This window comes from Siniperca chuatsi, linkage group LG8 (genome assembly GCF_020085105.1).
Source record: "Siniperca chuatsi isolate FFG_IHB_CAS linkage group LG8, ASM2008510v1, whole genome shotgun sequence".
NCBI classification, from domain to species: Eukaryota; Metazoa; Chordata; class Actinopteri; order Centrarchiformes; family Sinipercidae; genus Siniperca; species Siniperca chuatsi.
In genome coordinates, this window is record NC_058049.1 from 30,563,294 (window position 1) to 30,576,117 (window position 12,824).

The 12,824-nt window shown below is 42.1% G+C and overlaps 1 protein-coding gene across 2 annotated transcripts in view; it reads left to right on the forward strand.

The window, feature by feature from the left end:
* gfra3 (GDNF family receptor alpha 3) overlaps positions 1 to 12,293 on the forward strand; it is a 66,972-nt gene extending 54,679 nt beyond the window's left edge. The window contains exons 8-9 of one of the 2 annotated variants that reach the window (XR_006378890.1): positions 345 to 11,295; positions 11,433 to 12,293. Coding sequence is in view for 1 of the 2 variants with exons in the window: in XM_044205336.1 (XP_044061271.1) it covers positions 345 to 560 (216 nt within the window). In the remaining variant the exon portion in view is untranslated. Of the gene's footprint in view, positions 1 to 344 lie in introns of both variants that reach the window. The other variant, XM_044205336.1, reaches the window with a different exon arrangement.
* Positions 12,294 to 12,824: the final 531 nt, after the last annotated feature.

Sequence of the window (12,824 nt, forward strand, 5' to 3'; positions counted from 1 at the left end):
TTTTTTTTGTATCCAATCAATTTGCCATTCAGATTATGGGATAAAAATTCTGTTTGATCAAATTCAATCTCAAAACCTGACATACAATTTCTTGCCAATTTCTACTTTACTTTACCCGTCTATGTATGAAACATTCAATTTTAACATTAAAATTCATTATTAAAATTTGCAATACAAATTGTGATTTCCAAATTTGATTTATCAGGCACAACTATCTGCTCACAGAATTGAGAAATCAAACTTGATCTTCACTATTTACCATCTGAGATTTCCTATTGTAATAATACTACTGTTGTATCTGCTGTCCCCAACGGTTTTTACTAACACTGTCTGCGCTCTCTCAGGTGGTGGAGAGCGAGGAGGAGGAGGAACTGAAACAGACAGAGGAGGAGGGTGCTGAAGGTGGCCAGTTTGACGTCATCCCGCTGTACTCAGAAAGGGCCACCATCTCCAACCTGGGCTCCTCTGGCACAGGGGGGGCTGCATCCCTGACCACTGTCCCTCCTAAACCCATACTACTGCTCCTTCTGCTTCTGTCTGCCTCCCTCACCTGGGGGTAGAACAGAGGATATAGAGATGACATACACACACATACACATGCACATGGACACACTCGCATATGATGGACCTGTCAACAATCCTGGACTGATGGCTGTAAAGTTATAGGAAGCATAGTGAAGAATTGGACTTCACATTTTGTCAGTAGCATCCCCTTGATTCTTCACTTCTTTCCTTGCTTCCTTTCTTTCCTCCTTTGAAAATGGCACTTTGTTCAACATGATCTGACTGCAGCTGCAATGGTGTATTAATGTCCTGGGAGCACAGGAAACCTAGTCGTGGTAGGGTGTTCACATGCTGCCATCAACCAATGAGCATAATGTAGCTGTTCCTGTCATGGGTCCAGAACTGCTATGTCAGTTTGAGTGGCTTGCTCAGTTATAAGCACACAAACATTAGCCAGGTGTGTTAGCAGGATAAAATATTGGCTTGTAGGTAATGTTGCATTCTTGCCATATCGTACAGAGCTAGTAACTGTTCATGTCAGCCTCCTAAATTTGAATCATCAGTAGTAGATATGAATTTCTGACAGCTATGATATCTCTCACTTGGTGAAAAGAGATAACCAAGCGTCCACAAACTGGTGCTAAAATGGCTGCAAAGCCACCATTGCTGGCAGTTCAACACAAATAAAATACATAATATTAAGATTAAACTCTATTGCAACTATTTAAAAAGGAGCTGTGTAGCTTACACAGTTAATGTCTGGTTTAACTTGTTAGCAAGATGCTACAAATATGTACCAAAATAAAAGTAGCTAACTAGCTAGTATACATTTCCATTTATCTGGTGTGCCTACAAGGTTAGCAGAGGAGGTAACATCTTAGAATAAGGTGTGAACTCTCCCAAGTCATAACAATGAGACGGTTTTCCTCTTCTTCCCAATCTGCAAAGCATGCAATGCACTAATCACTTTACCCTAGCATACTTTACCATGCTAATGAATTATCGTGCTAGCAAACACAACATGTTAGGCTGCAAACATGTTATTAAACAAATGTTAGCATTTAGGCTATAGCAGCACATAAATACATAACTACTATGATGTTGCATAGCCTACTGTTTCTATCTTGTATTTCAATTTTAATTGGATTTAATTTATTTATTTAATTGAGCAATGGCTACTTTCTATGTAAAAGGGGCTCAGTTAAAATAATGAACATTTCCAAGCTGTCTCATTAACTAGCTATATTTATCAGCTATGGTAGCAACATAATTAAGTTGCTGGCTACACAAAAACATGCTCCAAACTCTTTCATTTGGCTTACTGAAATTTTACAACAGAAAAAGAAAATCTGAAAAGGTTGGTACATGTGATGTTGCCAAAGTGCAAACAAATGTTTTAGTATGATAATGAACTTAGCTAGTTAAGTTGGTAAGGATACAGCTGTATTTCTAAAGGAAACTTAAGAAGGCAAAAGTTCTTGTTAACTTTTACAGAGGAGTAAATAGAAAGCATCCTGAGTGGAAACATCACAAGCTGGCATGGGATGTGCAGGGCCCAGGACCAGAGGGCTCTGCAGCGGGTGATTAAAACCGCTCAGAACATCATTGGTACCCATCTACAGAGCATCAGTGATATCTGTGAGACGAGGCGTCTGCGCAGAGCCCAAAGGATACTTAAGGACAGCATGAAGCACATAGCTATGTTTTAAGTATAGGGAACACAGTCAAAATAGTGAACATCCAACAGCCCAACAACCCAAACTCTGTCATATTAGCAGCTATGCATAATTGAGTGCAACATTCCAAACTCTTTCATTTGGCCATATGTCATTTTAATTTTATGGTCATTTTTAATTATCGAAAGTAGAAAATAAAACACAAATGGATATTACATTTTCTAGCATGTTTCTGGAGTCAACGCAGATGATGGACCAGGAAACACAATAAACAAATGATCTGAGTGGTATAACAAACTGGGTGCTTGGATGTGAACACCCCACACATACAGAAATGCCCCACAGCTGCAGCTGGAACTTGTTGTTTTTTTGTTTTTAAAAGAAACTCATTGATAGATGATGATTTGTCCCACTGGTTGCGGCTTACCTGTCTATGGGTCATCCTAACAATGACTGAAGGGGGAAAGGGCTTTGATATACGATGCATCAGTCAAACTTTATCATGGTGATGAATGGAGCGATCCTCTTCTCCCTGCTGCCATCCCTATTCTACAGCTGTGGTGAATGACAAATTACACACTTGTCTCATTGTTTAATGAACATCAAGTGCCAAGTGTGTGATGTGTGTGTTTGTGTGTGCGCATGCATGGATCAGGCAGAGAGATTGCAAAGAAAATTGGGTAAAGCTTTTTGTTATAATTTGAGTCTTGCACTTCATCGTTCCCACCCACGTCAGCATAGCCACACATACTGTGTAGACTCACACACACACACATACATTTGCACACATACTGCCTGCCATGTATTGAGCCGATGCAGCTCTTTCTTGCTTTATTGCTCTATCCCCGTCTGTATCTCCCTCCCCGGTGACTCAGGACCGGGACCTGAGCTGCCACAGGCACCGATATGAATAAAGCCGTCATAATAAAAACAACACACCAGAAACAATATGAGCTCTAAAACGGCAGAACAAATCAAATAGCTCCCCAGCAGGCGAAAAACACACGCTACGTCTGACACCAACACAGAGACAAAATGAAAAGAGTTAGAGAACAAGTGGGAGAGAGAGATGTATGGAGGAGAAATTAAGAAAAAAAATAAGGCCGAGTCCCCGTGTGGTCTTTGTGCGTTTGATGTTTTACTTGTTTTTAGTTGGGAGGCTGATAATCAGTCCCTGACAACATCTCTTTATCATCTGACAGGCTCCTGGGGGGGAGGAGTGTGTGTGTGCGTGTGTGTGTTGGGGGGCATCAGGCAATGATAGAAATAGTGCGCTATAGTGAGAACAGAAAGGACCCTGGAGCACAAACATAGCAGAGAGAAACGCCAGCTCTTGATTTTCTATGTCTTATAAATCTTTTGCTGACACAATTTTTTCTCTCGTTCCTTTCCTATTTCTTGGGAGTGTGTAAAATTAACTTCCATCTGCAGGGGTGCCAGTGATGGTGTAGGGCAAGGAGACAAAGGAGGGAGAGAGGGGAGGAAAGGGAGAGAAGGGAGGGAAGGGAGGGAAAAGATGACAGGGGGCAGGAGGAGAGACAAGGAGAAGATAGGAGAAAAAAGAGGAAACAAATTGGAGGGAGAGTACGAAAAAAGAAAAGAGGAAGCATGAAGGAGAAGAGGAAAGTAGGAAATAGACAGAAGAAAGCAGCAAGGAGAAGGACGAACGAAGAAAGAAGAGGAAGAAAAAGAGGACAGGAAAAAAGGGATGGCAGGAAGCAGGAAAGAGGATGAACAAATGAGAAAAGGCAGACAAGAGTCAGAAGAAACGCAGAAACAACAAAGAGGATGAGCAAACATGGAGAAAGAAGGGGGGAAGGAAGAAATGGAAGGGGCAAAGAGAAAATAAATAGAGGTGAGGTGAAAAGAGGGAAACAGGAGATATGAAGGAGTGGAGGAGAGGAGTAGGGGAAAAGAGGAGGAAGGAATGCAAGGAGAGGAGGAAAAAAGAGAGAGGGGAAAGAGAGAGAGGAGGAAAAAAGATGGAAATAGACACTGAGAGCAACAAGGAAAAGAGGGCAGAAAAAGGGAGCAAGGGAAGAAAAGAGTGGAAATGAGAGGAGGGACAGGAAGAGGAGGGAGGGAGAGGAGGAAACAAATGAATGAGAGAGGAAACCAGGAGAAGAGAAGAAGAAAAAAGTAGAGAGGAAGAGAGTGGAAGGAAAGGATAGAAAATAGAAAAGGGGAGAGGAGAGAGTTGAGAAGAGAAAAAGAAGAAAGGAATAAGAGGGTTGAAGAGAGTGGTGGAACAAGGAGAGGAGAAAACAAAGTTGAAAGTAGGAAAGAGGAGGAGAAGAAATAAGAGCAAGGAGGGAAAGGAAGAAGGAAGGAAAAAGCAGAAAATAAAAGCAGAGAGAAAGAGGAGAAAAAAGACATGAAGGAGAAAAGAAAAGAGAAGGGGGTGGGCAGAAGGAAGGGTAAAGGAGGAAGAGGTTTGCTTTGTGAAGCCACCGAGGAAACAAACTACAAAGAGAATGAAAGGATGTGAGAGGTGACAGGTCTGCTGTGCGCTTTAACCTCTCTTTCTCTTTCCTCAGACACTGTGTGCAACTACTGAGAAATACACGCTCACACACACAAATACACACACACACACAGTCTCAAAGGGCTTTCTGTCTGAACACACCCCTCAGACAAAGCGTCTGTCAATCAGTGAAACAGCGATAAGAGACAGAGGAAAGCTCTGTCGGCTCACCGATACTTCTTTAAACATTTAGCAGGCTGAACAGTAAATACTGATGTTCTGTGAGGAGGACTTTGCCAAAGTATTAACTAAAAGTCATAAACAGCAATCAGGCACTGTAATCGAACAGAAGATGCTGATTACAATGAAACATTCATTCATTGTAATGACTGCAAATGTCTCCATGAAGTGTTTTCATTAAGCTTTACAGGGAATCATCAGAGCTGACAGCATGAATCATGACAGCTTTGTAAAGGTTAAAGAAACACCATGTGCACCTTAAAACATCTGACGAACCTTGACAAAATTTTCAAATGATAAATTCTATACTTTTCTTTCTGTCAATAAATCCCACGAACAGACCCAAACCAGCAATGAATGTATCCTATTAACAAGCCTGATGGATCTTCTTCCTCTGAGCCATGGAGCTCCACTGTTGTCCAGAAACTATTAAAAACACATCAGCGAGCCGCACTGTTGCACTGGCTGACATGTTCCTTCATCACCATGAACACACACACTGTATTGTTTATAGAAAGAATTTTGCCAGTTCTGTGAGATAAATCAAAAAAGATTTTCAGGAGTCCCACCAGGATTTTGTTGTTTTCATATAATTATCGCAGCCTGATTTGCAACCAAATTTGACACAGCTTTTGTAATAATTGCCAACCTTTTAAATCTTTTTGCAATGGACTGCTGTATTTTTAAAAATTTTAATCTGGAGAAAACTGGGAATTGGTTGAAGTGTAATGAATTCCTTCTATTTGGATGATCACAAATTCCTAGTGGGACTGGACTTTGCATCTTTAAACAAGTCAGAGTAAAGGCTGGCCACGCCAGCACTGAAAACAGCAACATTGTGGAACTATTGCACCTATCTGCTCACAGGGCCGACGCAAGTTAGCAAGCCAGCTAGCTTGGACAGCTGTTGTGACTGACTGGTGCTAGCAGATTCCAGACTGGCTAGCAGTTAGCTTGTCAGCTATAGTAGTTAGCTAACTAGCCCTGTGAGTAGTCACTATCCCACCAAACTTCTAGCACCACCTACGTCGCATAGATGCGCAGATGACTTTTGCTGTGCCACTTTCTGGTGTGACCAGGGGTCAAGATGTGTCAGAAACGGTGAAAGTGCTTGAAACAAGTTGACTTGTATTGGAAACAGGTAGAAAGATAACCCAATGGCTGATTTTGTTAGTCTACTTTTTAAGATTTTAAGATGAGAAGGTCGCCACTTCAGAGTGGTTTTGAAAATGTGGGGACACAAGTCGAACACTCTCCCCTCCTGAAACAATTGAAGTGAAGCCTGTAAACTAGTTCAGGTAGTCAAGTTAAGTTTGCTGCTCCACTCACGAACTCTTCCCACTGCAGCATAAATCCATGCTGCATGCCTGCTGCCGCACCTGAAAGCTATGCTGGCACTTGCTACTACTGCTGCTGCTGCTGTTCATATAGCATTTAAAAAGCTACACCTCCATCTCGAGTCATCGTTCTTAGTAGTTGGTGGTGGTAGAGCTCCGGTCCAAATGTTGAACTCGAGCTGCTACTGTGTGCGCTAGCCACTGATGGTGCTAGCTCAGGAAGCTGCTGCAGTAGAGTCGGCACTAATGTTAGCTGGGCTAGCTTGCTGTGTAGTCGGGAGAGAAGAAATATTGTTGACTGCGCTTGGAGAAGTTGCCTGGGATTTGGAATCTGGTGGTTTTGAGTTCAAAGGAGTAGATCCTGTAGTAGATTCTGGTGCATGGGGTTTCGCGCCATTTCCTTATGTCCATAGTCCATTGATAAATGCTAACATTAGCTAGCTTCATTGAAAGTGAGACACGTCAACAGTCAGTGATGATGGCGACGTGTTTTGTCAGGCAGCGCTGTCAAATTAGATTTTGCGAGGGGGGGCCATTTTACTGTGTGATTATTTGTGCTTTAGAAAGTGAAACAAACAGAAAATAACGTTTTCTTTCTCTCATTCAGTGGCTTTCTCACTACAGGCGCTCCCTCTCTTCATTCATTCTGTAGGTCGCTCGACCACAGCTCTCTCTCTCTCAAAGAAATGAACACAATCGAAGCTTCTCGGTATCACTATTTTTCAGCATAGACTGCAAGCCTGATGCAGATGTCGAAGCTGGGTACACGAAATAAACCAAGTGAGGACACAACTAGCAGAGTATCCTAGTTTGGTCCATGAGCTCGGCCTGGACGGCCCCTGGTTTCACTGATATTTCAGGCTGTTTGACTGGTCCGATCTCCAGATTGGCCACCGCAGCGTGACGTGGGGTTGCGTTTCTCCCTCCGCAAAAGTTGATTCTGTTTCAACTCTTCTACCGCAGGTCGCTGTATTTTTATTTATTTATTTTTTATCCCCCGTGGCCCCCACTGCCACAAGGACTGCTGATTTCACCACAGTGCCTGATTTGGTCTGGGATGTAAGCCTGATTTTTATTAGATGTATTTTTAAGTTATGAATTTGTTTGCAAATTAATAGTTTTAATTATTTATCAATACATGATTACCATATTTAATCTTTATTATAATTTAATGAATTTTGCGAATTTTGGGGGGGCACAAAAGCGCATTTGGACAGGCATTGCCCCGCAATGCCCTATGGGCAGTAACAGTCTGATTACACCAGCATGTGGCAATTATTTTCTAAATTTGACAAAAGTGAGCATACAGTAAATTACAGTAAATTACCTGAAAAGGCGATGAGCAGTTACCCCAGAATTCCCCCCCAACACCCCCACCTCCTACCACCAAATAGTGGAGGTTAATTGAGATCAGCAGGGGAGGGCAGGCGTCTGATTGACATGGCTAGCGGGGGCCGGAGCGACGGCCTTTTACCGGGCCCTGTTGTTCGTTTTAATTGTTGTCTCGACTGTTTGTTGCCAGGGCCGACACATGGTGGCAGGACGACAAGCGGGATGGACGGAGGGAGTAAGAGAGACAGTGGAGGGAGCGAGAGGAGGGAGTGGACACCGGTGATTTACATTAATATGTACTGAAATAAACAAGCGGAGAAGCCATGCGTTAAATCAACTCAGAGAGATAGAGATAGAGAAAGAAAGCCTCAAGGGTGAGAGAGGAATAGAGAAGGAGGATGTGTGTGTGCTTGGAAAGAAGCGCTCTTTTTATTGTTCTATTACCGTGCAGTAGATTTACATGCACGGAAGCGCACGCACACACACACTCACTCACTCACACACACCATGTCAGATTTGAGCGTCTAGTGTGTCTGCTTTCTCTCTCCAGTATTTTAGTATTCTAATCCATCATTGGCCTGACATGGGGATGCTGTCTCTCTCCTTTCTTTCTCCATCTATGTCTCTCTCTCTCTCCATGCTACTGCACATACACGGCATCCAAATGGAAGATAAAGGCAGAGCAGGGGCAAAAACAAACTCCACAGCAGGGAGAGCTTTATCCAGAGAGATAAAACAGAGGAATGAAAGCGGCGACGGAGAGATACAGAGGAAGTTGAAGAGATGGAAAGAGGAAAAAGGGAGGAAGGAGCAGAAGAAGAAACAGAGGAGGTAGGAGATGAAATGGCAGTAGGAAAAGGAGAGGAAAATGAAGGCAGAGAGATGAGGAGGATGAGCGGTTGGTGGGATGGGCGAGAGAGCAAGAGACAGAAACAGAGAGAGAGATGTGTGTGTGACTGAAACTCCCTGCTCCATTTCACACTCTGTAGGTCCTGACGCATCGGCAATCAAAGACACACATACACGCACACAAAGACACACACAAAGACACACATGGATGCTGTCCTTTTTCGATTTCTAATTCACAAACACACACACACACACACACACACACACACACACACACACACACACTTGTTTGCCGCCATTTCTCAGTCATACACGCAGATAAACAAAGATGCACAAACACACAGTCACAGTCGTTAAACTGAAATTCCTGCAGCTTTGCCCTTGACTCTCTCTGCTTCTTGGATCTCTGCTTTTTCACTTGGTTTACTTTGATGCTTCCTCCCAGAGCTGCTATTTTGCACCAATGACCAACTTTGATACAGTGAGAAATCTGTCAGAGAAACACAGAGGCAAGTCAGGTCAAGGAAGAGCTGATACTCCTAAAAAGTTCATTACAAGACTGGAGGTTAACTTTTCCCTTAAAGCCAATTACAAAAAAAACAAAACCCTAACATATTTTTTCACTCACACTCCAGTGGTATCTATCCATATAGATGGTTTTGATTTTATTTGCCCATGTTTCCCCCCAATACAATGATGGGGAATAGAAGTTTGATTGTGGCATTGAAAAATTACATTTAATGCAACAGCAATGCATCTATCCAGACACAAAATCCTGATTATTTTGGATAATCCTCAGACCTTACAACAGAAATAGTCCCTATGAAAACGGTTGACTGGGTGACATATCCCAAAACATGAGGAAATGAAACCAAAACTATCAGTTTTTTATGACATTGTTCTTGAAATGTCAGATATGTTTTGCTAACAGTGGCCATAATACCCCATCGCACAGTAAAGTTTAGCAAGGATTTATTTTTTGGGGTTTTTTTTGTAACTTGGGTTAACTGACCCTTTAAAAGATTAATATTGATGTTTCAGATTAGAAGTTGTTAATGTATCTGAACATAATATGTGAAGGAGCTGCTTGACATTTTAACCTATGTACACTTTCTGTCATTCGGACTCACATTACAGGATATTCATTAATGTTTGCCTCTTAGTAAAAAAGACGGGAAGCAGAGGCAAACTGCTAGCTTAACTTCATCAAGAGTTGAAAAAACACAACTTCGAATAACTACATAACTGATGATCAAAGTAACTGCATGCAAGTGCTGTCCTCATTGTGGGGTTACCAGATCTAAATTGTTGGAAGCAACATTCACATCTGTAATGTTTGTTACATTTTTATTGAATCCTATGTATCCTATGTCTGTTTAATAAGCAGTCATTTGGCAAGAGTTACATGAACAAAGTTGGCATGGTAAAAAGGTTTGGATTTGTTGAAAGGTGTGTTAGCTATTTTCCTCAGCTTCCAGTCTTTATGCTAAGCTAGGCTAGACACTCCTGGACCTACTGTATCTATGTACTGGGTGCACAGATTAAACTGATAGCCATCTTGTCATCTGAGTCTGGGTATGATGGTAAACAAGAGGGGTTCGCAAAATGTTGGTATTCCTTTAATACGTACCAGCCTCTGAAACAGAATTTAGACCATCATGGGGCACACAAAGACTCCACTGAAAGCCATGCTTGTCAAATTCCTTCAAGTGAGACTATGTAATTTTTGCTGAACAGCAACCACTTTATTCACAAGTAACATTTATGGGATAATGGTAAATGCTAAGACCAAGCGGCCACCTCCTGGGCTGAAGAATGAAGCCAATGCGGAAGTGCCAAAAACTGCAACTCAAATGGCCACTTGAGGCTGGCTCCAAAAGCGAGTCAGTCCCCATTAACCCCCAGAAATAAACATGTTTACAGCCTGGTACAAAAAACGGATTTGGTCTCCATAGCTAATTTCCCCGTTCATGAGAACTGTGAGGGGGTGAATTTTTATACAACTCACCCGTTTAAATTATTTTAAGGCTTAAAGTTCTGCATAATTAAGGACGTGGCCAATTTGAGTGACAGGTGGGTGCCCTATCAGGTGGCTTGCCTCTAGGTGGTTCAGCAACCAGGCTTCATTCGGCCTTCATTCATCTTTGCCCATTTTTGGATTAGCCAGAGTCAGGGACTGCCAAGATGGCAACAGCCAGAGCCACTGGAGCTGCCCACTGTTTTTTTTCTTATGAATTAAAGTTTTCATTTGTATGAGGATGAATGTGTTAAATCCTCTTTCAAAAGTAACATAGTCTCGCTTTAAGTGGGTTATCAGCTCCTTAAGGAAGGGTGGCGTAGATCTCACTCTCACGACTTCTTCTGTTTGGACATCTGACATGAAAAATCCAAAAAAGCCTGGTCTCTATTAACCAGCCTTGCACTTTTTCAACTGTGTAAAAATGTGTGTAATGAGGGAATTGTGTGCAGTGTTGTCTCATGTGACAGTTCATTAGCATTGTTTTGTATAATTTCACCAAATTCCCAGACCCATATGGGAATATTTATGCTGTTGGTTTAGTATTCAGATGTATAACTGTCTCATTCTTGAACACTATGACTGGAATAATTTCTGTACAATTAAATATCTAGTGAATGAATTGTTTGGGGCTTCCTGGAGTTTTCTCTAGGACCCCACCAGGTATCCCCTCATAGGCTCCTGGGACTTCCTGGACTCTTTGAGTACCACTTTACCGCATTGCACATGAAATGATGTTTCAGATGTGTTTCTGCAAAGTGTTTTTGTCTTTAGCTGAATGTTTTTTCCAGCCGACACAGATGCACAAGCTCGTCATGCATTGCCATGGTTACCCCGGTCTCACCTAGGTTGCTGTACCCCGGGTGATCCCAAAAGGTAAATGGAGCTGAATAATCTTTGGAAGTCAGATTCTTTTCAATACACCAACACCTGGCGAGGGCACAGTGGCCATTTTTTCCCTGCTTGACTGACTGACTGAACCCCCCCTCCTCCCCCACCTCTTATCTCGGCAGGTGCCTGGTTGAATGGGACATCATCGCCATGGAGATTGAGGCAATAACACTCGCACAGGCACGCACACACACATACACAGAGTCACAGACTCGGAAATGAGACTGGCTTTCATGAGCGAGCGGCTGAACAGTCTGACTCAATGAAAAGTTGTCTCTCCAAAGGGAAGACAGCCGCGTGGATTGAGCTGTCACTTGAAGAGAACTTTGCTCTGCTCTTTCATCCCTCTGTGTGAATATGGACGGATCTCTCTTTCTCTTTCATTCTGTCAAATGTTAACCTTCCGTTTGGGTAATTCCACACTAAAGCCTTGGCCCAGGAGAAAAGCAGGTGGAGATAAATGCACTCCATTTAAAGAACACTGACCAAGGCTGAAAATGCTCCTGTCACCCCTCCCCCTCCCCTTCGCTTCCTGTCTAAAGCATGTCAGTATACAGTGCCAGAGTGAGGGAGGCACATCACCACAGGGCTTTCCCCACTTGCTCTCATTTTAGTGTGTGATCCATCCTAACACTCCTTTGGTCCTGTGCTTAACTGCCTGTTGGACTGTTGATGAAACTTTTGACTGTTTCTTAGACACACGAACTCCATCGGGCTCTCCTTCACACACATTTAAAAAATAGAAGTAAACATTGACTCCAGTCGATAGAGATCGGTGGTTGATTGGTTTTAAACTGTGTTGGTGAAAAGGTATGTATCTCTGGGGGGCATGTATGTGGCCCCGCATGAAATATTTCTATTTCTGATCATTCGTTGACATTTTGCCCTGCTGAATGTGCCCCTGTGGGGATATGAACCACTCCATGTATCTGCTGTGTTCACCTGTGAATAATAAAATAAATGTACAAGCTGACATTTCTTTACCTCGACTTCCAGTGTGTCTGTTCTTTTCTAATGACTTCTTATAGATTTTGCAGTGCAGATTTACAAATGTTGTTGTTTTGGCTCTGTACTCCAGCACATTGGATTTGAAAGTAACTGTGAGGTTACAGTGTCACTTATAATTTGAATTGAGGTTCTTTACACCCACATTATACAGCACTCCCCAACTCAAATGTGTTTTGGGGCAGAGTGTTTTGTTTCATTGTTTCATTATTCACAAAGGATCTTAGCAAAAGGTGTAGATTTGATGCTGTAAAAAGTATTGGACTTTTTTATGTATCATGTTTATAACATGATCACTGTAAAAGAAAATGCTAATTACACCCACAGTGATTAACAGGAAAACATACTTTAATGTCTAAATGAAAACACATTTGTACAAATTAATATCTATTAAGTACAAATTTAAAAAAATATATATATTCAACACTATCACATGGTCTTAAGCTGGTGGAGTTTGTTCACGTGTCATAGTGATAGATCTGTTGATATGTGAGTTCTGTACAGTTAGG